Genomic DNA, 25864 nt, shown 5'->3' on the forward strand with positions numbered 1-25864 from the left:
TACTACTTTATTTGTGTATACATAAGATATGGCAATAAGCTATAGACTAAAATCACAGTGACAAAAATTGTTTACAAAAGGAAAATATGTTACCTGAAAGTGTTACATAATTAATGGTACATAATTCATGAATATTAGCCTGAAAAAGGCATCACAAAATAAGGAAAACATGAAAACATTTCTCCTCCCCACCCCAGGCATATGCCAAACAGTGCATTTTTGTATGTTTATACCTTTTCCGGTTTCTATCTTACTTCCTGTAGTGCCAAAATATGGTTCAAGAAACATAAGGAAACAAAAAAAGATACAATTACAATTTCCTTTGTTGTCCATTGGATGGATCCAAATCTTGTGTAGAGCAATGACAGCGGTAAAACTGCAATTAATTAAAGCTAGCAGCCATAGCACAACAACAATTGGCCTGAAGTATAAGGCTTTAAAATTTGTAATTTCAAATGGAAAAAAAGTACAAAAATACAAATCCTTTAAATGAAACTGTCAATCGACTTGAATTTACACCAGTTCCCCCTAAAAAAGGATTAGTGACGGTGACATCTTCTACCTTCTTCCTGGCTGAAATAAATCTGCAGTTTAAAGTCAGGTCTTTCACGGCTACAGAGGAATGCCTACAGTAGATACTCAGTAACCTGGCATCGTTACATATTTCAGACCAACATATGCTCTGCTTCATCTTCTCAACTTCTTCATCTTTTCAGTGGCCTCTAGGGGAATCAGTGCATCTGCAAAGCATTTGGCTCCCAGCCCGAAGACTGTACTAATCTGCCACCACCTGCACCCAAACACCACGGACCATCCCTTACCACAATTCAGGCTGGGTCCCGTGGGGCCTTTGTTTTACAGTTTATTTCCACTTCTCTTCTCCTGCAGTACCGCTGAGTAATGGCTGTTCAAATGTAAAACTCTTGGGAGCAGCCCTTATCTTGCGGAAACCACAGCCCGTTCCATCTGCATCTTGTAATGTCTGGATTTTGTATCTTCTAAACAATAGGAGGTTTCACGTACACCGTACCCCCTCTGTTTGCTGTTGTTCTCAAAGTGCATTTCCATAAATAAAAAAAAACAACAAACCAAGAGAAAAATGCACTTTCAATGCAGAAACTTTTGGAGCAATGTTTTCTATGCCTATGATAAAATACCATCTCTTCATATGCTGTGAAAAAGAATGTACCTTTTTCTCTGCCAATTTACATTAGACTAACACAAATGCAATTGTGCCATTTTTAAATCAGCAATATTGCTTTACCTGTGTTGTTTCTTTTATACAGCATATGGGCAATGATTTTAAAGGGTATACCCACTAACCTCTTGGGTGCATTGAATGTCTGTGTGTGTGTGTGTGTGTGTGTGTGTGTGTGTGAGTGTGAGTGTGAGTGTGAGTGTGAGTGTGTGTGTGTGTGTGTGTGTGTGTGTGTGTGTGTGTGTGTGTGTGTGTGTGTGTGTATGGGTGTGTGTGTGTGTGTGTGTGCTGGTTTCAAACTTGAAACAGTCTCTGAAGCTACCTTTTTGCATATTCAATAAAGAAATAAATAATGTGATGTCTTTTCATTGCAAAATGTTTCGGTGCCTGTTTCCTATTCCGATATTACTTAATACTCATCACTTTGTAGGTGAACTCAATACTGCGATACAATTTGCAATAAGCTGCAAAATAGCTGAAGTAATAGGGGAATAGAGAACATGAAAACCTTTTAACTTCCACTTTAAATATCAAATATAATACACTGTACTGAACAGCATTTAGCAAGCTACACATAGCTGGCGCGGCCCAGCCCTGGATTCCCAAGTAGACTAAGCTTGCTTAGCTTGCTAACACTGCAGCTAGCTGCGGCTAACTAGCAAGACAGTCAGCTGAATTAAATACTGTGCTCCGAGCTGGGAATTGTTTATGTCCAGTAATCCCACTTTATTATGACTTAAACCACTTAATGTGACAATCTGGGTTCTTTGGTATATGACAAAAGGTTACTCCAGCCTCTCCTTTTGGTTATTACCCACAGCACAGCAGAGTAAGGTACCGCTGATTAATTTTGGTCCCATAAATGGTGCTGTGACTGCTATGCAATCACATGAAATGCATGAATAGAAGTGTACTATCCAAAACACATGACAGTAAATGTTTGTTTGAGACCAACAAAGGGGTTCAAATGGGTTCAAGTACAGTATATAATAGACTATTGGAGTGAGTATACACTGAGTGAGCACTTTATTAGGTACTTAGACTTAGACTTCTACTGCTGTAGCCTATCCACTTACAGTTATGATGTGTTGTGTGTAAGTCGCTTTGGATAAAAAGTGTCTGCCAAATGGTGTAATATTTGTCTTACTGTCACCTTTGTGTCTGCTTTGACCAGTCTGGCCCTTCTCCGCCTCTCATTAAAAAGGCGCTTTTGGCCGCAGAACTGCTGCTCACTGGATGTTTTTTGTTTTTCACACAAAAACATACTCTTCTGCATACCACCAATCTTGCCATTCTCCTCTGACCTCTCTCATTAACAAGGCTGCAGAACGTCTGCTCACTGGATTTAAAAAAATGATAATTTCACAAAACATTGCAAACTCTAGAGACTAGTGTGCATGGAAATCCCAGGAGATCAGCAGTTTCTGAGATAGTCAAACCACCCTGTCTGTCACCAACAATCATTCTACAGTCAAAGTCACTTAGATAAAGTTTTTCCCCCATTCTGATGGTGGATGTGAACATTAACTGAAGCTCTTGACCTGTATCTACATGATTGTATGTGTTGCACTACAGCCACACAATTGTCAGATTTGATAATCACATGAATAAGTAGGTGTAATAAAGTAAAAATGTTCCTAATAAAGAGAGTGTACATTTGTAGTTATTTAGGGGGGTGCCAGGATGCCAGTGTCCCTTAATTCATGGGTATGTCCTATGAATCAAAACCTGATTGTGCAAACTAGTGCTGACAGTGACATCAGAAGAATATTTACTAGATTAGAAGCAATCGGTGTAAATATACTTAATTATTTCATATTGTAAGACAGAATCATGCTGTATTTATTAAAAGTGTCCTTACTCATTTCACACATCCTATCGGCGATATGTGGAATAGGCTCTCTATTAGCTGCAGAGACTGTAGACAGCGTTATTTTAGGCAGTTGTCACATTTCAGAAAAACGCGCCATGATTATTATTATTTATTCTTTTGTTACTTAACTTAAAACATAGCCCTAGTTGAGACGGAAGTTGAAAGAGACCAGTTATTGTTAGGCTATTTGTTGAGGGACAAGACTATACAACAGTTTTTTGGGGGTATACAGTACAAGCATTGTTGAAAAACGTGTGCGTAAGATAAAGAAACACTCTTAAAGGCATCCGTCGCGCATAGGTTACTCACTATCAAGTTTAAAAACCAGGCCAAGTTCGTGCTGAGCGAATATCGATGTGGGTCCCATCTCTATTTTTCTTTTCAATACATTTATGTGTGCTTGAACATGTGATATAGGCCACTGCGAAAATACAGGGCGACACATATGCTGAGCAAAAAAGGGGACATGATATCTATCTACCTTTTAGTTTTATTGCAGCGCAAAGGCGCGCGTATGGATATACGGGTAGCTAGGTATTGCCTAGTGGACAAGTGACGCATTGAATAAAAGAAAATATGAACGCGAGCAGGGAGAGCATTTTTATTTCAGCCAGATAACCGAGACGATGGCTCAGTCCTTCGACAAGCTCACATTTCTTAGAGATCAGAAAATATATGTTATGACCAAACTTCAGGACCCTCGTATAATTACGGATGCCTATGGGGATGTATAGCTACAAACTGGACAGTCATTCGTGTTGTATAGCAGTATATCTACGTAATCTTACTTTTAATATCGCAATTTTAAAGACACACATGAATAGTCATCTAAGCACCTTATCAATAACTGAGGATTAAAAGGAGTCATCTGAATAAGTATGACATTATTGCGCATATCCTTTGAGGAGCGCTAACTTTTTAGTAGATTTTCAAATCTTTTCGTCCGGTTATTAGGCAGCGTTCAATTCTCTCACAATAATAGCAATCGCGCAGAAACCGTTCTTCCAGCTCAGAATGACAGGCTTCGAAATGAACCTATAACAATTCAGAATTTTGCCGTATTCGAATGCTGGAAATCCATCAAATCACCGGATTTTCAAACAGAAATGTTTCATAAGGACACCGCGAGCCTGGACGCGCTGCTTATGTGCAGCTTACTTCTGACAGTTCAGTGAAATTTAGTCATAAGAAACGCTCAACACTTTTCAGTGGAATCTAATAATGCTTAGAATATTGAAAGAGGATTTTTCCAACAAATGACGTTTGGGCTTCCTGAAAACAGCAGGTAAGACGATAGTTAATTCGCCGCTCTTGGTTTTCATTTGAGTGTACCAGAATACAATGTAGAATCGTGTGAGTGAATTTTTTCCACAATATTCACGTTTTCCATAATAATCATACGTTTAATTTGTGTTAAGTCAGTGCAATAGCCAGAATTCATATTAAAGCCTTTATATTATGATTTCCTTTGCTTCAGAGTCAAGGTAAAACAGTTGGTAGACTATATGTATTATTGTTTTGCCATTTCCTTATAACTAATTGCGTTTGCGTTTAAGTGAAATAATATTGATAATGACGTTTATGTGCTCACTATAACGTCATTCAGATACTCAACACAGTGTAATGGTAGGCTGTGGTGTTCTGTACGATCCTGTCTTCCATGCGACAGTGATAAGATATGTAATATACGTTATAGAGAAACTAAAACGTATTACCCGGACAATAAAGCAATTGAATAACCATGCACACGTGTTACATTGCTGAAGGAACTCGCCCCACAAACCCGTACTGAACGGCGTTCAGTGCACTGATGTTAAAGGCTATTCCACTAATTTTAAATGGAAAACGCACGTAATGTATTATGGGAAGTTTCAAAATGTGTTTAAAAGATTGAGTGGCAAATAAAACTTATAAAAGCATTTATTTGGGATATAATATAATGATATTCGTTTCTAGGTGGTGTCTAACAGTAGGGTTTTTCTCGGTTGAGTACGATAACAAATTCAAACGGCAAACGTGTGCATCCCTTGCGCGCGCCGAATCTTTTGTCTCAGGGGGTCCTGCCGACTGTTCGACTAATCATCCAAGCCCGAAGATTGTCTCATAGTGGCCCTGTGATTAATTATCTGTGAGCATGAAGCTCTCTCTCTCTCTCTCTCTCTCTCTCTCTCTCTCTCTCTCTCTCTCTCTCTCTCTCTCTCTCTCTCTCTCTCTCTCTCTCTCTCTCTTTCAATTACAATTTAATTTACTTCATTGGCAGGACAATCACAGTCATATTGCCAAAGCTCTATCCCCGTTTGCATTTACCACATTATCACTGTGATTTATTATCTTCAAATCTGAAGCATGGCTTATGTTATGTTTTTAATGTCCAGTAAAATACAGTCATGAAATTGGCAGAGGCATTAACTTCAGAGCATCATTCTGTTGAAAAAAGAATGCACCTCCATTAGTGTGCAAGGACGAGCACTACTCAGTCAGATTGCACTATTCACAGGTGACAATACATAGTCGATAAAAATAAAATAATGATATTCTAAATTCAAGATTTAATTATTTAATAACTTAACATTTCTAAGTAAATCTTTACGTGTCTTATTCAAGATGACAACAGGTATCTCTGCCCTGAATTTTAAACCCACTCCTACAGGTCCCAGAATACTTTGCTTTACCCACTACATCCAAGATACTTACTGGAGACAGAAGGGTATCAGTGGGACTGCTGGAGACAGGGAGACTTCACAAACAGATCATCACAAACGAAATATTATTTATATAAGAAGATCCCATTCTTAATGTACGAAAAAGCCTCCACTTCTAAACACTGCTACACAACTGCAGGAAGTGACTTCACAAACCTATCTTGAAATACATGGCTGCTTTTATTTTATTTGTATTTCATGTTATGTTTATTTTTAAGGTGTCATCATCACATAAATTCTGCATTAATGCTTTGTGTACTTCTATCCATACTCTCGTGAGTAATGAGACTTGATGAAAATGTTAATGAGAAATATTCTTAGTGATGTCACATTTCAATTGTATTCATTTAGCACATGCTTTTCTCCAGAGTGAAGCACATTATATAATGCATGATATTGTAAACTAAGAACATGCATGAACAAGAGTTTTGTCAACGATAAAAAGTTTGTTTCAAAGGGTGCGTACCAACTCCCTCCATTGTACTCTGAGTCACTGTGAACTCACTTTGAGTTCAACGAATGCTGAATGAAAATGCTCTACTAAATGAAAAAGCTTTACTGAACTCAAAGGCTCTACTGAAGTCACTACTAATGAATGCTTCTGCCACTGTTGCACATTCCAGCAATGATTATATATTTTTATGCGGATTAATTTCTGGCAGTTCTATAAACTTGCGCTTTTGGAAGTAATAATAATAAAATAGAAATGATAAAATCATAAATTATAACATTTGAATCGTAATAATAATCACAAATAAAAGATATAATTTTATTATATATAAAATAATTAACACCGGATACATGGTTAATTTTTCAAGATAATTTAGGGAAAAGTTCATCTGAGCATGAACTTCAACCGACAATAAAAACAGAAGAACAATCAAATTCTCAAATCCCCCCCCCCCCCCCCAATAAGAAATAAAAATGCAGCTTGCTTTTAAAATGTCCTTTTGTTGGTACCTCCCTAATGTATAATAGAATAGCATTCAATAATTCAGGGGCATAGAAACTAAAATGTCTAACACTGAACATGTGTAACACTGAACAAAGACTATGTTGTGGCTGCTACAATGACAAGCTGGATGGTGCCTTGCATGTCAGCCAGTCATCATTGGTGTGTGTGTGTGTGTGTGTGTGTGTGTGTGTGTGTGTGTGTGTGTGTGTGTGTGTGAATGGGTGAATGAAAAGCATCAGTTGTACAGTGCATTGGATAAATGTAGGCATTTACATCCGGTGATGGGAGGGTTCAGTCATTTTAGGAGTTTGTGTTTCATAGCTCATACATGTGGACCACAAGCCAAAGCCACCAATGAAAGGTCTTCCTCTGCCTCCACTCAATGCAAGCTTAGCCGTGGGCTGCAATGTAAAAAGAAGCAGGCTGGTGACACAACATGTTTCAAAGTAGAACCGGATGTCTCAAAACTCTCAAAACTGCTGCATTGCTTTGGTTGCAAATAGCTAATTGGACATATTCAGCCCCACATTGGACACTAATATCATTACATTTAAAAAAAAGATGACCAAGACCAAGATTGGGCTTTTTGGCCACACAAATCAGACGAAGAATGTTCACCAATCTCATAAAACACGATAGAAGACTCAGTAATGTTATCCTTGTGACGGAAGATTGCAAAAAGGACCCAAAACATAACTGTGGGTAAATATATACACTCACCAAGCACTTTATTAGGAACATTTTTACTTTATTGCATCTTCTTAGTAATGCGATTATCTAATCAGCCACTTGTGTTGCAGCAGTACAATGCATACAATCATGTAGATACGGGCCAGGAGCTTCAGCTAATGTTCACAATAGGGATCTAGGTGACTTTGACCATGAAATTGTTGGTGGCAGACAAGGTGGTTTGTGTATCTCAGAAACTGCTGATCTCCTGGGATTTTAACGCATGCCAGTCTCCAGAGTTTGCAGAGAATGGTGCAGAAAACTAAAAATAATCAAGTGAGCAGCAGTTCTGCTGACAGAAACGCCTTGAGAGACATCAGAGGCGTTCTGGTCAAAGCTGACAGGAAGGTGACAGCAACGTAAATAATCACACATTACAACAGTGGTATGCAGAAGAGCATCTCTGAACACACAATGCAAATCTAAGAAATACCTAATAAAGTGCTTGGTGAGCGTATATATATATATATATATATATATATATATTTCTTAAACAAAATATTTTTCTCTGGGCAATTGTATTAGTGTTAAATAATGTCATTTTTTTTAATTTAAAATAGTTCAGTAGAAGTGTTGTTTATTTTATACAGTCTTCTTTGCCCATTTTAATCAAGGGTGTGAATAATTTAGTGAGCACTGCATATTTACGACTCTTGGGAGTAAGTTTATGAATCTGGTTTTATAGAATTTGGTTGCTTGCATCAGTGGTGTATGTTGGGTAATACTCCAGTGTTTTATATAGATAGGTTTGTGTTTTTTATGGTTCTTATTTCATTACATAGATGGTGTAGAATCTAAGGTGGAATCCATAAAATGATGCTAATGCTTTAACACCCATTAAACCATTGCAAGTACCAGAGAAAAATGTTGCAAAATTCACAAAGCACTAAAGTGGGTGGAAAGCACACACAACGAAATTATCAAGGAAATAGATACAGTACATAGTTCATCATCTTTGTTATGTGTATATAAATTGTGTTGTCTTCATAAATTTCAGCACCAAAATTTACTTACATGTTAAACATGCACAACAGTGGGTCTTCCATACAACAATATCCCTGATTGAGTTAACAAGGACTGAAATAATTTGTCATGCTAGCATTTCTATGAATTAAAGAGTTTGTTCTCTGCTATAATTTAAGTAGGTTATTTGATTTTATGGAGACAAACATTTAGACTGTTATAAATATGTTACTTTAACAAACACTATAAAAGTGTTTGTTAAAGTCCAGTGTTGTGAATTGAGATACTAAAATTGCTGTTCATTCAACAAATTTTAATCTGTGACCAAGTTATTTGTGCATCACATTTTAATAACATGAATCCCTCATAGAATGACAGGCCAGTTTACAATTAATGAAACTGAATCAGCAGTAGCTCAACTTCAAAAGGATTTGTGAGAAAAACAGCCCTTACTTTGTATATTCAGAGTTCAGGGGACGTATTATTGTTTGGGTGTGGCTGTGCGTTTGCTTGATTTCCAGCAATAATACTTGAGCGAATCCATTCTTAATATAGAACGGAGAGCATTCACAGCTGTTATGCAATAAGCCACACAAAATACCCTCTGTATTTTTAATTCTGCCTTCTGTTCAACTGGCGAATCTGCTCATGTAGTTTGCATGTGGAAATGTTTTAATTACATCGCATTCATTTAGCAAGTGCTCTCATCCAAAGGAACATACCATGTATTATAACTTTAATTAATTCACTGAAAATGCTTATTTTAGCACTTTCATGCAAGCATGAATTATTTATAGATTTATATATGAAATGGGTTTGAGGTTTCCTACTATATACAGTAGTATCAGTAGTGAGTTTATGAATGCCTGTTTTAATGCAGCTAGACATGACGTTGGAATTATAAGGTTCTGTCTCAGTTCCGAGTGGTTTTGAGGTTTTGAGCTTCAAAGATACCAAAGTGAATGGGCTCCAAGCTGATACAACCTTCTAAAGTTTACATTACAAGTAATCTTTGGACAAGTTAAATTAACAGTATGTTAGTGTAATACTTCATACATATATTTAGTGCCCTATAAACAGTGTATTTATGACACTAACTGACTTTTGTCAAACAGATCAGTCAGAACCTTATATTCCTATGGTCTGGAAGTATCTGCACAGATAAAGCATTGACAAAGCACAACCTTCGTGATTTAGACGTTCCACCTGAGCCACAGCTGTTTACAGGCATTATCGATCATCTCTCATAAAGCTGCCGGCTGCCCTGCCCTGCCCCCCCCCCCCCCCCCCCCCCCCCTCTGTGTCCCTCTTGGGCAGACAAAGAACACTTTCTGCAATACCTGAATGGAAACAGTAAACAGGAGAAGAAAAAAAAAAAAAGGATTACAGATAAGACACATTGGTATTCCACTGCGTTTTGGGCAGCTGGCAACGGACCACATCTGATAATGCTCAAATTCGCCTTCCTGTTTGTTTTGGGGGTGAAGAGTTGTCAGACTGGCAGCCAACTTAAAGCACAGGGTCTGTTCTATCACAGGTGTGCCTATCCATCTGTGTGTGTTCACTCAGCCCTGTTCAAACACACTCACAGGTGTACTGCTTTCATCTGTAGCCCTGCACGAGCACAGGTGTATTGCGCTTGTCTGTAGCCCTGAATTATTATGCTCACAGGTGTACTCTATGTGTCTGTAGCCCTGAGGCACCTTTCTGCTCATTCACAGAGTTCTCCTCTCATGTGCCTGTCTATACATGTAATGCCTTACCTACTATACAGTGCAGTCCATAAGTATTTGGACTGTGGTACAATTTCTGTTCTTTTGGCACTGTACGCCAGCACATTGGAGTTGAAATGGAACAATGACAATGAGGTTACAGTTCTGTCTGTCGCCTTTAATTTGAGTCTCAGTTTTTTTTTTTCTTCTGTAAACCGATTGTTTGGTCTATGTCTCTTTTACTTATTTCTCAGCCTCATAATGGCTTCCTTGACATTCATTTGCACAACTCTAGTCCTCATGATGACAAGCACCAATAACAGGCTCCAAAGGCAATCGATGTAATTCCTACATGGGTCATCCAATATGGATTTAAATACCTTCAAATTAACTTTCATGACTGGTTGCACTTTAACCTGATATTCATTGCTTTCACAATCTATGCATGTACACATTCATTTCGAATCCAGTACAGAGCCAAAGGAATTGTACCACTGTACAAATACTAATGGGCTGCGCTGCATTGCTGCTAAATGTATTGTTATTCCATGTCTGCAGACTGCAGCTATGGGTTCCCTGCTGAAAAAAACAGCTCAAGCTAGGTTTTGAAACATCTGGTCTGCTCAACCAGCTCCCAGCTCAAATGGTTTAGCTGGCCAGCCCTCAGCTTGACATGGTTTGATTAACTCAAGCTATGTTATGAAACAGACAAGCTACCAGCACTAGTTGGTTGACCAGCTCATACCCAGCGAGACCAGCTTTATGACCAGCTTGGCCATGCTGGTTGACCAGCTCATACCCAGCTAGACCAGCGTATAACCAGCTTGACCAGTTGAATTTTCAAGCTGGCATAGCCGGATGGTTCTTTGGTCTGCGGTTAAGTCACATAATTGCCAGGGGGCAGGGTTGGGGGTGTTGAGCATTTGGCCCTGACACTTCTGAAATAATTCTGGGACCCCAGTCGGTTCCAATCGTCAAACATTCTTATGTTCTTATTTTTCTCAAACTGGCTAATGACAAATGACAAAACCATTTGTTGTGCATCAGTCTTCCGGCCTCCTACATGAAATGAAATCCCTTGACAGTTTCTCTTTTCACAGTTCTAGAATTACTCTTCGGAAACACAAAGAGCGTTATTTATTTTCTTACCCCACGTAAACGCCTCTCAGTGTCCGCTTTTTATATTTAAAAGGATTACATTTATAAAGCACAGCATCTCTCAATCAGCCTACAGTAGATTGCTATTTCTTATTTTGCTACGGTGTGCCCCTTCCCCCTCTAATATGGATTAGCATGATGGCGTGGAATAACCAAGCCAGAATCATGAACAAAAACAACAGGCAATACAGAGCGCTGTTCTCTGTATTCAATATTTAACCCCAAACATCTGTTTTTGGGTTGTTTATGTGAATGTAGGCGCTCAACCAAACCTCTGGGGAAAGCTAGATAGCCTCCGCACTGCCTGTGGGTGGGAAGGACTTCCTGTTGCAGCAGGTCAGGTGGTTCTGGGGTGGCGCCCTCATATTATGCAAGGGTAGCATTGCCTGAGCCTTCAGGGGTACTGACCTGGTTTGAGAATATTATGCAACTACAGAAATAAGAGTTACAATAAAATTAAGACTTTTTGAAGGGCAAATAACTACCTATTTAGTCATGAATTAGCCATGAAATACAGTTAGGCAACCGTCTTAAGACAGATGTATACATTAAGTTGTCTGCGTTTGATCCAAACCAATAAGACTCTCACAGGTAAAAACAAAATAACCAACCAAAGTAAAAAGCCTTACAGTTTTACCTAGTTATTCATACTGTGAGCCAAGAAGGCAGAAGTTGGAAAGAGTTCAAATAAGCTGTGCTTCTATGGCCGAATATCCAGATGAAATATTAAAAAGAGCCACCGAGGGCATCTGTGCTGGTATGCATGAGCAATGCTGTGATAATCAGATCTGGCCAACCAAGGCTGCAGCATAAATGTGATCATGTCAATCAGATCAGAAGTTGCAGAAGTGCCAATTTCTATTGGGTTTTTTTCCCCCACTGCCGAAGGCCAAACATTGCTTGAGGAGTAGATGAGAGTTTTTCTAGCATTGCCTGCGGTATACCCCAAGCATTTAATTAAGTTGTCTGCATTGGCGATAGAACAAATGGCTTGAGATGTCTGTTCTGGAACAAGCAGACTGAGGGGTAATCTTGTTCGCGGTTGCTGTGGTCTGTACCTGACAGATTGTGTGATTAGCTACGGAAGAGGCACAAGAGGTCTGAATACTAAAGACATGATTGTTAAACTTTCTGGGAATAAACACAGAAATCGTCAGGCAAAAATCGATAGCAATGAAATAATTAAAAGTGTAGTCATAACGATGAACACAACAGACACATTTTAAAATTTAATGTTTTGAAAGGATGTCTGTGACTACTGAAGCTTCAACTTCTACAATGTGATTGAGGCAAGCTAGCATGATAACTATATAGTGTATATTATCTCTGAAGACTGACTTAGCCTTCAGTCTAACAGCTCTGAAATCTATTTCCATGCGAGTGGGTTTTATTCGACACTTATATTCCTGTTCCATGTTAGTGGGTTTTATTCTGCACTGAATGGTTAGTTCCACCTGAGTGGTAGGTTTTTGGCATTGACATTGTATTTCTATGTAGAGTGCTGAAATGCTAATTAAAAATCCTGAATGCTAATTCATTGAGTTGATTATAATCAGTTGTTAACTTCCTCCTCTTGTCCCCACAGCTCCTGGCCTATTGAACATCACTAACATCTGTTACGCCTGTTCGCTGCCTGTAGTCTCACTCCTCATTGGTCATTGTGGCAGTAAGTCTTGCATCAACCATGGAGAGCCTATGCGAGCTGCAGAACCCGCTCTTGGACAAGACCAATAAGCACATGGTGGGTGATGACTATGGTTACCAGGGTGACTTCCCAGCCAACCAGTGTCAGGAGAATATTATCAGCTACTTTGTGACTGGTGGGGGCAGCGGCCAAGCCAAGGCCCACCAACTGTTGGATGCCACATCACTACACCTGGCTGTGGAGGCCTTCTATAGGCCCAACTTCATTCTGTGTAAGGACAATGCCCAAGCCAAGAGCAAGGACTGCAAGGGGGAGAACTGTGAGACCACCTTCATGGAGGACAAGGAGTCTGAGCCTGAAACCACCAGCACGGAGGACCCCCAGGCCAAGCTCCTGGGGGAGAAGGAAGTGAAGATCCAGACTGTTTCATATGACGTGGAGGAGGAGGAGTACTTGGAGTATGAGGTTAGGGGCTGTGGAAGGTGGGGAGTGGGTAGAAACTGTAACGAGATAGAGATTTGCCTGAGCCCGAGGTGGGATTTGAACCCCGGCCTCGCACTTGTCCAAAGATTACTCAGAAAAACGTGTTACCAGTCAGCTAAAGGCGAAATTGGCACGGACAACAACGTTATTTTGAATTTAGGGTTATGTTATCAGGGAGCGTTGTCATGGTAACCTGCTATAAGCCTTCACTGTACTTCACCGTGCTTACTAGCGAACTAGCCGAGCTGACCCCAATACACTCACCTTTTGACTCCTCCTTCAATTCGACTCACCAAAGATGATTTAGACAAACACATTACCAGTCTGCTACAGGCAAAATCACCCCTAGCCAAGGACAATGACATTAGTTTGAATTTGAGGGTTATGTCATCATAACCAAGAGCACTGTCCCGGTAGCCTGCTACAAGCCTTCATCGCATTTCATTGTTGTTATTAGCGAACTAGCTGAGCTAACCCCCGCTACCTAGGACAAGTTTAAAAAGGAGCAGCCTTTTTGGAAGTAGAGCATTCTGGGAGTTGTGTACACATGGATTTCCTTTGGGCTGCTGGGTGGCCTATCTTACTATGGCATGTGGGATGGTGGGGTGACCATGTATTATCACACGCAAGGACTGTCGTCTTGTTGTGTTGGTACATTCAGTGTGTTTTGTATAAAGGATAATGGCCTCCTGCAAGGGCAGAAAATGGGTGAATATTAACGTCAGAGTGCCCCTGGTAATCAATCAATACACCCCTACTCTCTCCAATTATGCCACTCCCTCATGTGCCAGCCCTCGGTGTGCAACTGCATCAAGGTATGATGCTTTAGCCGTGTACCACCGCGACACATTGGAGTCTGAAACAGTGCCGGCTTAAAAAAAAAATCCCACTCTAACTTTGTATCTTCAACATTTGTGAATCCAACTTTTGTACTAAATGAATTTATCCCTGAATCGAATCTACAGGGATAGCACCACCCCCTCACTCCCTCACCCCTCCCTTTATAAACAGTGATTGTGTGTTAGATCTGGGTCCCCCACAGAGGCTGCTGGCAATTTTAAATGAAAAAACCTGATGTCTGTGTTTCGTGACAGAACGGCATCTCCTGGCCAGACACGATGCTTTCAAATAATCAAAACGAGAATGTTACCAGAATTACCAGAATACAGTATACCCTGCTATAGAATCCAGCTACTGTATGCCAGCTTGACCAGCTTGAAAACTGAGCTGGTCAAGCTGGCCTAGCTGGGTATGAGCTAGTTAACCAACTAGTGCTGGTAGCTTGTCTGAGCTGGTCACTGGTCAACCAGCAAGTAGCTTGAGCTGGTCAAACCATGTCGAGCTGGGAGCTGGTCTGAACTGGTCTACCAGCTACCAGCTGTTTCAAGACCAAGCTTGAGCTTTTTTTTAGCAGGGTATACTCTCAGGTTATTTGGCTTAATTCCACAGAGGAACCCTTTTTAATTCTTTATGGAACCCTGTATCATTGCTGTGAAGTGTGGCAGTCAACCATTTTGCCCACCAAAGAACCCTTTAACTAGACAGGGTTCTTCTATGGAATCACAGGGTTCCTTGTATGTGTATGATAACCTCACAGAAATGCAGTTTTGGCATTTGATCGGCGTAGAGAAGTTGTGGAAGAAGAGAGAGAGAAAGACAGCAGCACTTTTCTCCAATAATTTCAAAGAGAGAATCTCATTAAAACTCCTCTGTGTAGGGCTACATTTTAGAGTGATTTAAATGCATGATACTCCTCAGTGAGTAATGGCCGTCATTATAATTATTATAACTATGACAAATGGCATTTCTTCTCCCATGGTGTATTATGTGAGTGATAATGATTGTAATGGCAATGATTATAATTATCGTCTTTGAATATTCGTCTATAGCATCAGACATCCCACAACCACTTTTCAATGTAATTGTTTAGTTTTACTTAGTAACAGTGTCCTTGTGATGCAGATCGCCGAAGTAATGAAATGTTGGAGTGACAGGAAAATGAGCAGCTGTTCTCCCTAGTATCCCAGGGTTGAGGAGGTGAATTTGTCCCGTTTCATGAGACAGGTTTAACCGTGAAATTTCCCTCTTGCTTTTACATCTCGCTACACTCACAGACACACCAATATGAAGCCTCATTCACAGCAATGCTGTAAATACAGTATCTCCAGAAGGTGTGGCTTTTATGCTCCCTGCAGTGAAGTGCAATATCTCTTTTGCACTTAATAAATTCTCCTGGAGGAGGGACTAAACAGCCTGCCACTGATAACGAAGACTCACTTTCTTATAAAACCATTTTATCTTGCATCTTCCAACAAATATGGGTGTCACAGTAAGCATAGTCATATTTATACGTGTGTCTCATCTTGCTGATCATTAGACATTAATTGATCAGAGAAAAACTGCCAGAAATTCTTTAGCCGTTCTCTGAATCTCTAAGATTCAGATGTTCAAAGCTGCGGAGCAGTTATGTGAGCAGTAGGACAGATGTTGCAGAATTATGTTTACCTGTTGTACACCTCTCTCATTGGATGGGACTTTCACATACCTTCAGTCTAGTATCTTAAATACTTAAATCTTTTGTTATGAAAGGATTAAAACAATAGAAATGTTTTGTAAATCTAATTGCTTCTACTATTACTATTATTACTACTAGTAGTAGTATTATTATTATTGGTAGTAGTAGTAGTGTTATCAGTAGTAGTAGCAGTCATAGTAGGACTATGAGTAACTATTCACCATCAGAAATGGAGCTGCCTTTTGCCAGTTGTGAGTCACTCTCTACGTTCATCACAGCTAACTGTGATATGCTGTGCATTCTATTATCTGTTAGTTCAATATTCATAGGTGATTGTGCTTTTATGTGCTGATTCAAATGTGCCATGAGCTGAATCACCTTTGAGAATTTAATTATATCACTGTAGCACTATTGTCCATTGCTATCTATGACTTTCACGAAATCATCTGATCACGAACCACATTTGTGCAAATCAACCTCATAAATCATCCAGTAGCTTCCACATTACACTTCACGTTTCACCAGAATCTGACATGGATGTTATAGATTTTCTATGGAGCACGTGAGTCGTGGAACAGTGGTTGTATGTATGTAGGTTATATTCGGCATTAAAATGGTGGTTTCAGGTGAGTAGGGGTTAGAGAGCTACATTCTGGGGAAAAGAAAATGATTTTTCATTGCGTCAAGCAAGCTCCACTCTGAGTTAGAGGAAGGGGGAGTAGATACAGCTGGGGTAGAGCGGATACTATAAATTGCCTGGATTATCGGCAGTGATGACCTTCCAGGTTGACCCTTACATCCACTCGATGATCAGTGTCAACAGAAGCAACTTTTTATGCGCCCACCAGCAGCCCCATGCGGATTATGCACTTATGTCAGGGCTGAAAACCCACATAGATATTAGTATTTTTAACCACACCATGTGGCTATCAATCAGAACAGTTCATAAATACCCAAAACCCCAATTCGGATCAGACTTTTGGATTTGTTGTCACTTTTGCTGTTGTATGTGTTTTGTTTTTCAATTTTCTGCTGAGGAAAATGCTGAAGATTTTTGGCCTGGGCGTTTTCTTAAAGTGGTTTCTTGGCATGGTAAAATGAGCAAGGTTACTTTGATCCCTCATCCCGGGTCTTTGCACTGTTACACTTGATCTGCATTTAGGAACCTCCTACCTTTTGCCCTGTTTGTTTTCCTCCAAGGAACTTTGTATCCCCCACAGAGCACGGCTTTGTTTGATCCACAGAGCAGCGGGAGTTGCAAATTAAGTCGCATCCTGATGAAATGTTTATACAAGAAGTGGTGTGCTCTGAAAAACAGACTTTTATGATGACAGTTTCTCTCCCGTAAGGTCTCCTCAAGATGGCAGTTCAGGCATACACTCTTTAGGTCTTTTTTGAAGTGTGACTGTAATTATAACTGTAATATTATGAAGATATCATTTAGTTCATCTCCAAAGATAACCAGATCACTGCTTTGTACTGTCTGCAACCAGCGATTTTGAAACTTATTTTTTTATTTAAATTAATTTGATATTCATTCCACTTGCACAGTAGGTGGAGTAGTGGCCTGAACTCCATGCCATATTGGAAAAAACTCAAGAATAGGGTCCAGTGTTTTCATTTATAAACATTAAGATGACAGCTGAGCCATAAATAATTTTCTATTAAAAAACATTTGGCTTTCCCCTGACAAGCATTGTAACTACTTTAAACTGGGCTCAGCCCACAGAGAGGAAAGTACTTTTATTAATTAAAAATATCACTGGTTCATCTGAATGTTTGGATATCAAAGTGCCTTTTACCTTCACATCAAGGGGAGTCTAGGGCACAATAACAACATCTGTGTGGTGTTTGTTTAGAAATCCATGCCTCATTGGCCAAGTTGGATACCAGTAAATTATCCAATAAACTAAGCAGACAGACTGCAACACAAACAGATAGAACCACATTTGTTTGGAGATTAATTAAACTCCTTTTGTAATTGGAAGCTATTGATTATAGAATATCAGGAAACAATGGTTTGAGTAATTGTCAAATGTTTCCAAACACATTGCTGAACTCAACTGGACTACTGAAGGGAACCCGCTGATCTCACCAGAGCTTACTGCATAGTGGCCTCTCAACAGTTCAGCAAGTCTGAAAAGTCAAGGAAAATGAAAAGAGCCAGTCCTACTTGGTGTTCTTGCTATTTGTGTTGAGTTGAATTGTGTATCACTAAGTAAATTCAAGTAGCATCCTTTTCCCTTAATCAGGCTTATTCCAGTTTTCCTATGAAGTCTCCATGAAATGTTCACTTGCACACGCAGGCGTCCAAACACAAGTATTGTGTATGCTATTTAGCATGTTCACAGTATGGTAGAGGACACCTCCCTTACTTAAAATAATAAATAACATTCACAAGCATTTCTTAGACCTCAGGACCTGAGCAGAGATCTGCTCAGTGGAGTGGATATTGTGCACTTCATGTCAAGTGATTGATTCTGGTTGGCTACTGAGACCCAGCCAGAAAACACTGACCCACCCTCCTATTATTAGAATGTCAGGAAAATCCTCATTTTCAAAATGTGTTTATCCAATTACATCAAAGCAGCTAAGGGCGTGGTGTTCATAGATTAATATACAGATACAGGTTTCTCATGCAGCCAAGATCATGGGTAATGGCCATTTTTCCACCCATTCATTACAAATGGCTGTGGAGGTCTGACAGATTACCACTGACTCATTCTACCAAATTAATGCAACAAAACAATGCAGTTATTCTCGGGAATGTTGATGAATCAAAAGAAAAATATCTGATAAATATGTATGTTGACAATGAAAGGGTACCACTATCATCTAACACCATGGTCTCCAACTGTGATCCTGGATAGCTACAGGCTCTACTGATGTTCGTTGTTAATCTGCATTTAAATAAATAAATTAGAGCAGTTGACTACACAGTTAACCCACCTCATCTGATTACCTGGGTCTCCACAGGGTGCAGATTTTTAATGTGAAAATAAAAAGCAGCAGACCCTCTAGGGCTCTCCAGGACTGCTGGTCCATGGACTTGCATATGTTCACTGCAGCTGGCTCTGTCTTTATTGCTGGTTCTGATATATTTTCGGCTCTGGTTCTGATATATTTTTGGCTCTGATTCTGATAAATTTTCGGCTCTGGTTCTGATATATTTTCGGTTCTGGTTCTGATATATGTTCAGCTCTGGGTCTGACATATGTTTGGCTCTGGTTCTGATGAGTTTTTGCCTTGGTGTTACAGAGTGACTGCTCCAGTGACAGCGAGAGTGAGGATAACTTCCTGATGGTTCCACCCCGGGACCACCTGGGTCTGTCCATCTTCTCCATGCTCTGTTGTTTCTGGCCCCTGGGCATCGCCGCATTCTACTTCTCTCAGGGGGTAAGATCACTTCCCCACCACTGGGACAGCGCTCCCACGGACCGTCCATGCTAACGGTAGCAAAGCGGTCCACTCCGCTTGTTTAGAGCAGCGGTTCAATCTAGTAGTTAGCACGTTAGCTTCTCCCGTTTGCGAAGACCACATTTATACAATAACATAACAGACGTTCTTGGTGTAATTACAACAAACTATATTAAATCAAAACAAATTGAGGAGGAGGGTCCAGTGGGTTTGGCAAAAGGCAATCTTAATTTCGATTTCTAATTTCTCATTTTTATTTTTGCTAGTCTACCTAATATGTAAAAAATGGGTAGTTCCGGAGGATTAAAAAAATGCTCATGATGTTATAGTCCTTAAAGGAGTAACATGGTGGTTGTCTTTAGGCAACACTAAAACAATAAAACAAATGTGCATTTCTTTTATTTTTTATTCAGTCACTATAAATTTGAAACTAAAAGTTTTCAAAGTTTCTCCAAAACTAAAGAATGGACATATTTAACACTTTAATTGTGTTTCTTCAATGCCCGCTTCTGCAAATTGCATATAAAAACCTAGAAAGTGTGACCAACCACCATGTTACTCCTTTAAAGTCTGAGATTCTTTACCTCCCCTAGTGGACAATTCGTTTTAAAACTGTAGCACAGCATACCTGTGACAACATAATGGTAATGGTCGAATTGCTCAGACGTATATGCCATGAGACGGGGCTGTCTTTATTGCTATGGAACAGAAAAGACCGTTGTCAAGAATTGTTTGGTTGAAAACTTAATTAAAAATAAAATAGTAACAAATAAAGAAAAACTAAGCATATTGCATACTGTGATCTTCTAGGGAGGGAAAAAGCTAATAATAAGCTCATTATCATCAATCAGCCAAAAAGGAAGGGTCTAGTGGATCAAAGATTTGTTTGATCAGCTAGATCAAAGATAATACTGATAAATATGTTTAAACATGAGACACAGTCACTGATCATAACGGCAGAGTCTCTCGGACCTGTGATTCTCCATGCTGCGACAGTAATACCCAAGTACTATTAGTGATATAATGTATAGTTTAAGCCATTCCCAAATTTAAGTCATTTTTGGCCAAACGCTTAACTCTATCTGCAAACCTAGCTATAGTAATGTCACCACGATTGATTAGCCCTTGTAACCACAGCTGTTTGACGTCAAGGTTTATGGCAAAACCACCATTTCAGCATTTAAATAGGTTCTTTCATACATTCAATTTCAAAGGTAGCAGTTGAATATTATTTTATCCTCGGTGTCATTGTGAAAGGGTAGGAGGCTGTACATTTGCACACTGTGACACTGGGTTTTTATAGTTTTTTTTCCCTCAATTCAGTGACCATAGGAAACCATGGATACAAAAATGTGACTCACACAGCGGATTTCGCGGTTAAGCGGGTAAGACGAAATGATGACATTTTTCCAAACAGCAGATGAACAGTACAGTCTCGGAGCCAGGCTTGCCAGCGCGTTATTAACTGTTGGAGAGCAACAGGAGAAAATCGATTGCATTCTGGGGGTTAGAAGATCGAGCACTGCGGCGTTGTAGCACAAGGCCTCCCACTGAGATAGCAGAAAACACACAGCTTCACCCTGGGCAAACGGCCAAAAGAACGAGAGCGTGAACAGCACCGTTGACGCGGAAGAGCCAGCGAGGCACTTGGACACAGGGGAGAGAGGGAAACTGCCTTGAGCCCGAGATAATAGTCATATTCAATTAGCGAAATAATCTATATTAGTTTAATCTGACTAATACAGCTTTCTTTTGTGGTGTGGATTAATACAGTCCGTGGCTGCAGAGCTGTCAGTTCTGACGCTCGGAGCTTGTTGGTTCTAATTAAATTCAGTTTTTGATAATTCAACACTCAATATTAATCACGTTATCTGTGGTGCCGGAATGGATTCCCTTCGGGTCCACATAGAGCCATTCCATTCTGCCTACGATAGGGTCCGTGTTACATTATATACTACGTAGCTAATAGGTACACACTGAACATTTTAAAGTATTGAACACACTCCGGAAACAGCACGTGAGCAGGGCTTTATGGCCGCAACACATCCGTTTTCGGTTTGCAATTTAAATATGAAGATGCAAATTCCTCACACAAGGGCTGTGTTCATTAAATATCCTGTTAATGGTCCAACCGTTTGTCCGGAAGCGCTGTCAATGAAATCCCAACACTGCATTACAATAAGTCAAGACATCAGATGCTATCCAGCTATCCTACAAATAACACTGCCAGTGCTCAGAACTTCAGCACTCGATATTCCAAGCCTGTACTATATTCCACAGGGACCAGTTGCAACCCGCTGGGTAATTATTCTTCTGAATCGTAGAAGGGATTAATTAAATAATTAAACGATGGGTTCCAGTGTTATTAAAGTAATTGAATCTGAGAGCTCAACTGCATACAGCACACTTAACCCCAGGTGTAGTGGGCTGTTCAATAAAGCGTGCTATAGGCTCATTGTAAAGGTCACAATGTATTCTTTCTGTAGACACAAATCTAGCACCACGTCACGTTAGTGGCACCACATTTGCACCAAACACAGTTAACTTGACTATGCAGTTGCAGTTATGAAATGTTATTTCTCTCGTTTTATTTTCAGACAAGTAAAGCAATTACAAAAGGAGACTTCCCCCTGGCAAGCACTGCCTCCAAGAGAGCGCTGTTCCTGGCTGCCCTCTCCATCACCATAGGTACAGGGGTCTACGTGGGTGTGGTGGTCGCCCTCGTTGCCTACCTGTCCAAACCGGGGCACGTATAGCACTGGAAAGAGGGGCCTTCCGGTTTCGTCACCACCACAACGATCGGCTGAATGCCCACCCCATGTACGCCTGCCATTGTGAACAGTGGGATGGACATTGGAGGTTGGAGGTGACATTGACAAGACCTTGGTGTACTGAGAGCCTTTTATCCTGGACTTCACTCAAACTGCAGAAAGCTCTGTGGGATGCACAGCAGGGCACGTATGATCGTGTGAGACCAGCACCCACCCTGTCCTGCAGGCATTTCTGCATTTACATAATACGTCCTAGCTGCCACCTTCAGACAGTTCATTGGAAAGAACCACACATTCCTGTAGGAAGGGTCCTCTCTTGTTTCTCTCCATTGCTGCTATGACTGTGAAATCCCCTCAGCATTATCCTGCTTGGATTTGAACAGAAACTGTTTTACTGTAACTATCCCTAATGCCAATATGGCGTCCACTGCTCTTCTGCGGGCACAAATTCAGTAAACCGCTGGCCACCTGCATCGAGATCGTGAGAGGTTTCTGCATAATTAATCATTTAAATAAATAAAAATTGGCATGAATAACATATGCCCTTGCCTTGTACAGTAGCTTTCTGAGTGATCACAGCGATATAGCAATCCTACGCCACAGGCTTAATGGGAATGTTCTGAATCAATCCATCCCTGACAGATAAGCAATGTTTGTACTGTTCTGGGTGCCTTTGTCATGGAAGCCTGCAGTTTTTTCTTCTCCATTGTTAAATACAAGCACTCTAGTCTTGAGGTGACATTGACAGAGGCAGAGTGGAGATGTTCTCTATTCAGCTAAGCTGTAACCACAGTAAAGGTGAAATCCCCTGCCCCCCCCAGTAAGACTGAGAAGTGTCGCTCTCTCTGTGTTTGCCATATAATCAACATGCAAGATTGAACTCAGCCTACTCTTGCATCTCTTTCACACCTCTCTTAGCTTGTTCTGCCTGGCCACATAATGACCCTTTTTGAAAAACCACGTGTTCAAAAACCACATGCGCTCAACAACCACATGTGAACACCCAAAATGTGAACTGTAAAAGAGTACACATGTGATCTATTAAAATAATTCCTCTTATAACATGAGAGAAGAAAAAAGGTAACTTATTTTTATCCTGAAAAAAAGTATTTGCACTTCCCCTACCTCTCTGTCCCAAACTTTCTCTCCTTGCAGCTATCCTCAAGTCGAGAAGATCATAAAAAATAAGTACAATAATCGCAATAATACCATCTTGTATACGAATATATTAATTGAGGTCTATATTATTAAGAAGCAGTCTGGCTGATTATTTATAAGCATACTGAATAATAATAAAATATTTTGAGAATGTATTTAGATGCTCACTGATGTAAAATGGATCATGTCACTGAAAATGCTTTTTATTGTGTTGTCAATGTTTCTGTCTTCCTCAGAAATATTCACTCAGACAAGAGATTCCTTGGAACTCCTCCAAAAGAAGTCCTCTATATAGACATAGGCATCAACAAAAAATTTTTTTGCCGCAAAATATCAACCTTTTTTGGCATAAAATCTCAATAACTGTTTTTGCTGAAGTGCAGCAGACTCTGCGTGCATATTGAAAATGCTATAGTTTCGTTATGCAGGCTAAAATGCAGGCTAGTCATCACTTCTATAACATTCCTGTAGTAGGTTCTTGGATTAGCTGAAGGCATTTTCTTACACACGGGTGGGGGTAACACATTTTCTCTGCAACAACGTTACAAATACTGGTCAGAGACGCTTGTATGTGGGTTCATCGTGTTCGAGAGAGCATATACAAAATGTAGATAATAGCATTTCTATTTACAAGTACTTTTGTAGAAGTATACAACAAGGATAATTGCTCCAGAGAAATTCTAAGTAAACACTGGAAATTCTATCAACATTTCTCTGAGTTAGCACATTTTTAGAATTTGTTGTTGAATGTGGATTTCCAAAATGCAGAGAAGGTGAGGTCCCCCCCCACACTTGCTTAACCACCCACGTTACAAAATAAGGAACTGTCATCGCTAAAGCACTGGCATCTTAAAATAGATTATACAGATACAGACCGTGAGTTTTAATGCTTTCAAACAGTGTTACCACAGTGATTGAAAATTGCACCCTGAAAAAAATGAATGAATGCAAAAAAACACTCACCTTAAGGGGGAATTAAGGGGTTATTCATTAAATGTTAAGTACACATGTAAAATTGTGATTTTTCACATGTGAAGATACAAATTTCACATGATTTTTTGTAAGGGACCACACAAAATGAACATTCAAACTGTTGAGTGTATTTTCATAAAAATCATGGGACTTGCTATTTAAAGCTAACATGTACAAATGTCATCCTAAAGCAAACAAATTATATTCTGTCCATTATAGAACTGGGTATTGGGAGTAATAATGTTCAGCACACAATGAGTGATCAAAGTTTTCACAGTGATTAGTAACAACCACAAAACAAAACAATTTGGAGAGATGCTACACTAGACCAAAATATCAGCAAGGTCGAGGGAACACAATGAACAAAAGCAATGAGACAGCACGCGGAGAGAGCCATCAGCAAACTGATTATAACAGTCCAATAATCAGTTTGCTGACTTCCATCCTTCATGACTCAACCAACATAAGAGCCATTATGTAACACAGAGTTATAGCCAACTAAAGCAAGCCTAGTGAAAGCAAGCCTTTTGAAGACCTGAATTTAATCAGGGTACCTTCACAACACTGAGCGAATATGTGGAAGATGGATGGATGTGAATTTCTTTATCATGCACCTGGAACCACTAGGAAAGGCCAAAGACAGGACTGTAAATTAAACTATATGAAGCGCCATCTTCTTCAGCTTTGGTTAGCCAATCCTGAGCAGCGGTGCCAATCAAACAGATGTGTTCGCTGTTTGCCATTCATTTTGATTGTCTAATTTCCCATGCTGTCTGAAAAAATAACTGTGCCACATAGAGGTGATTCAGTATATTATTGGTGAGTCAACCTTAATAAATGTTAAGAAAAATGTTGTTAAGGAGGAGACTTTGGTGCCCAGCTTAGTAAAACTCTATATAGAATTACAATATGCAGGATTGTATATATGTGACATGAACATTGCGATATGAACATTGTCACTTTATATGGAAATTCTCAATCTGTAGACAATACCCACCTATTTAATAATATTTATTACCTTTGGATTAAAAATATATAATATAGTCTTTATTGGGTAAGTATAAATCAGTTAATAATGTTTCTTTTTTAATAATTGAACCATAATCCATGGACATAATCCCTAAAGTGTTACCAGCATTTTCATATTCTGTGCTATTGCAAGTCATGTGACAGAAATATTGTACTATGTTCATATGAGCCATTGCATCTACTTGTGCATTCTATTATCTGTAATTATGTATTGAAATTAAACCATTTTTAAAATGAATTTTAAATTTGGATGTGAGTTATCTTGCCTTTTAACTACATAACATATGTTAGGCACTCATCCGAGCACATGTGTAATCATTGTGTAACATTGTAATATACTGTATGTAATGCTCACAGGTAAGTTTCCTACTTCTTGAACAATGAATGAACAAGCTGAATGGACACTGCTATATTTAACAGTTTCAAGAGTTTGCAAGGTCCTCCCAAGGCCATGAGAAAGAGGCTTTCAGAAGACTTACGAGAGTCGAATAAATGACAAAGCCTTTCCATTCTGGGCAGTGAAGCAGTATATACAGTCTTGTCCACGTTATGCATTAGTCATTCCTGACATTTATAGCCTGCAA

General features: G+C 39.6%; 1 protein-coding gene across 1 annotated transcript; it reads left to right on the forward strand.

The window, feature by feature from the left end:
- The first annotated feature begins 4066 nt into the window (after window positions 1–4066).
- Window positions 4067–25518, forward strand: LOC133129288 (synapse differentiation-inducing gene protein 1-like). Its single transcript, XM_061243256.1, has 4 exons — window positions 4067–4356; window positions 12876–13400; window positions 19192–19329; window positions 21948–25518. The coding sequence occupies exons 2-4, from the start codon at window positions 12975–12977 to the stop codon at window positions 22104–22106; spliced, it is 723 nt and encodes a 240-aa protein (XP_061099240.1). The 5' UTR covers window positions 4067–4356; window positions 12876–12974; the 3' UTR covers window positions 22107–25518.
- Window positions 25519–25864: the final 346 nt, after the last annotated feature.

Source organism: Conger conger, chromosome 5, assembly GCF_963514075.1.
Source record: "Conger conger chromosome 5, fConCon1.1, whole genome shotgun sequence".
Taxonomy (NCBI): domain Eukaryota; kingdom Metazoa; phylum Chordata; class Actinopteri; order Anguilliformes; family Congridae; genus Conger; species Conger conger.

What these genes read in the sequence shown, in the direction of transcription:
- LOC133129288 (XM_061243256.1), top strand. Translation starts at nt 12,975, where the DNA reads ATGGAGAGCCTATGCGAGCTGCAGAACCCGCTCTTGGACAAGACCAAT. An exon ending in AGGAGTACTTGGAGTATGAG is followed by an intron (nt 13,401 to 19,191) that starts GTTAGGGGCTGT and finishes TTGGTGTTACAG; the next exon opens with AGTGACTGCTCCAGTGACAG. An exon ending in CATTCTACTTCTCTCAGGGG is followed by an intron (nt 19,330 to 21,947) that starts GTAAGATCACTT and finishes TTTTATTTTCAG; the next exon opens with ACAAGTAAAGCAATTACAAA.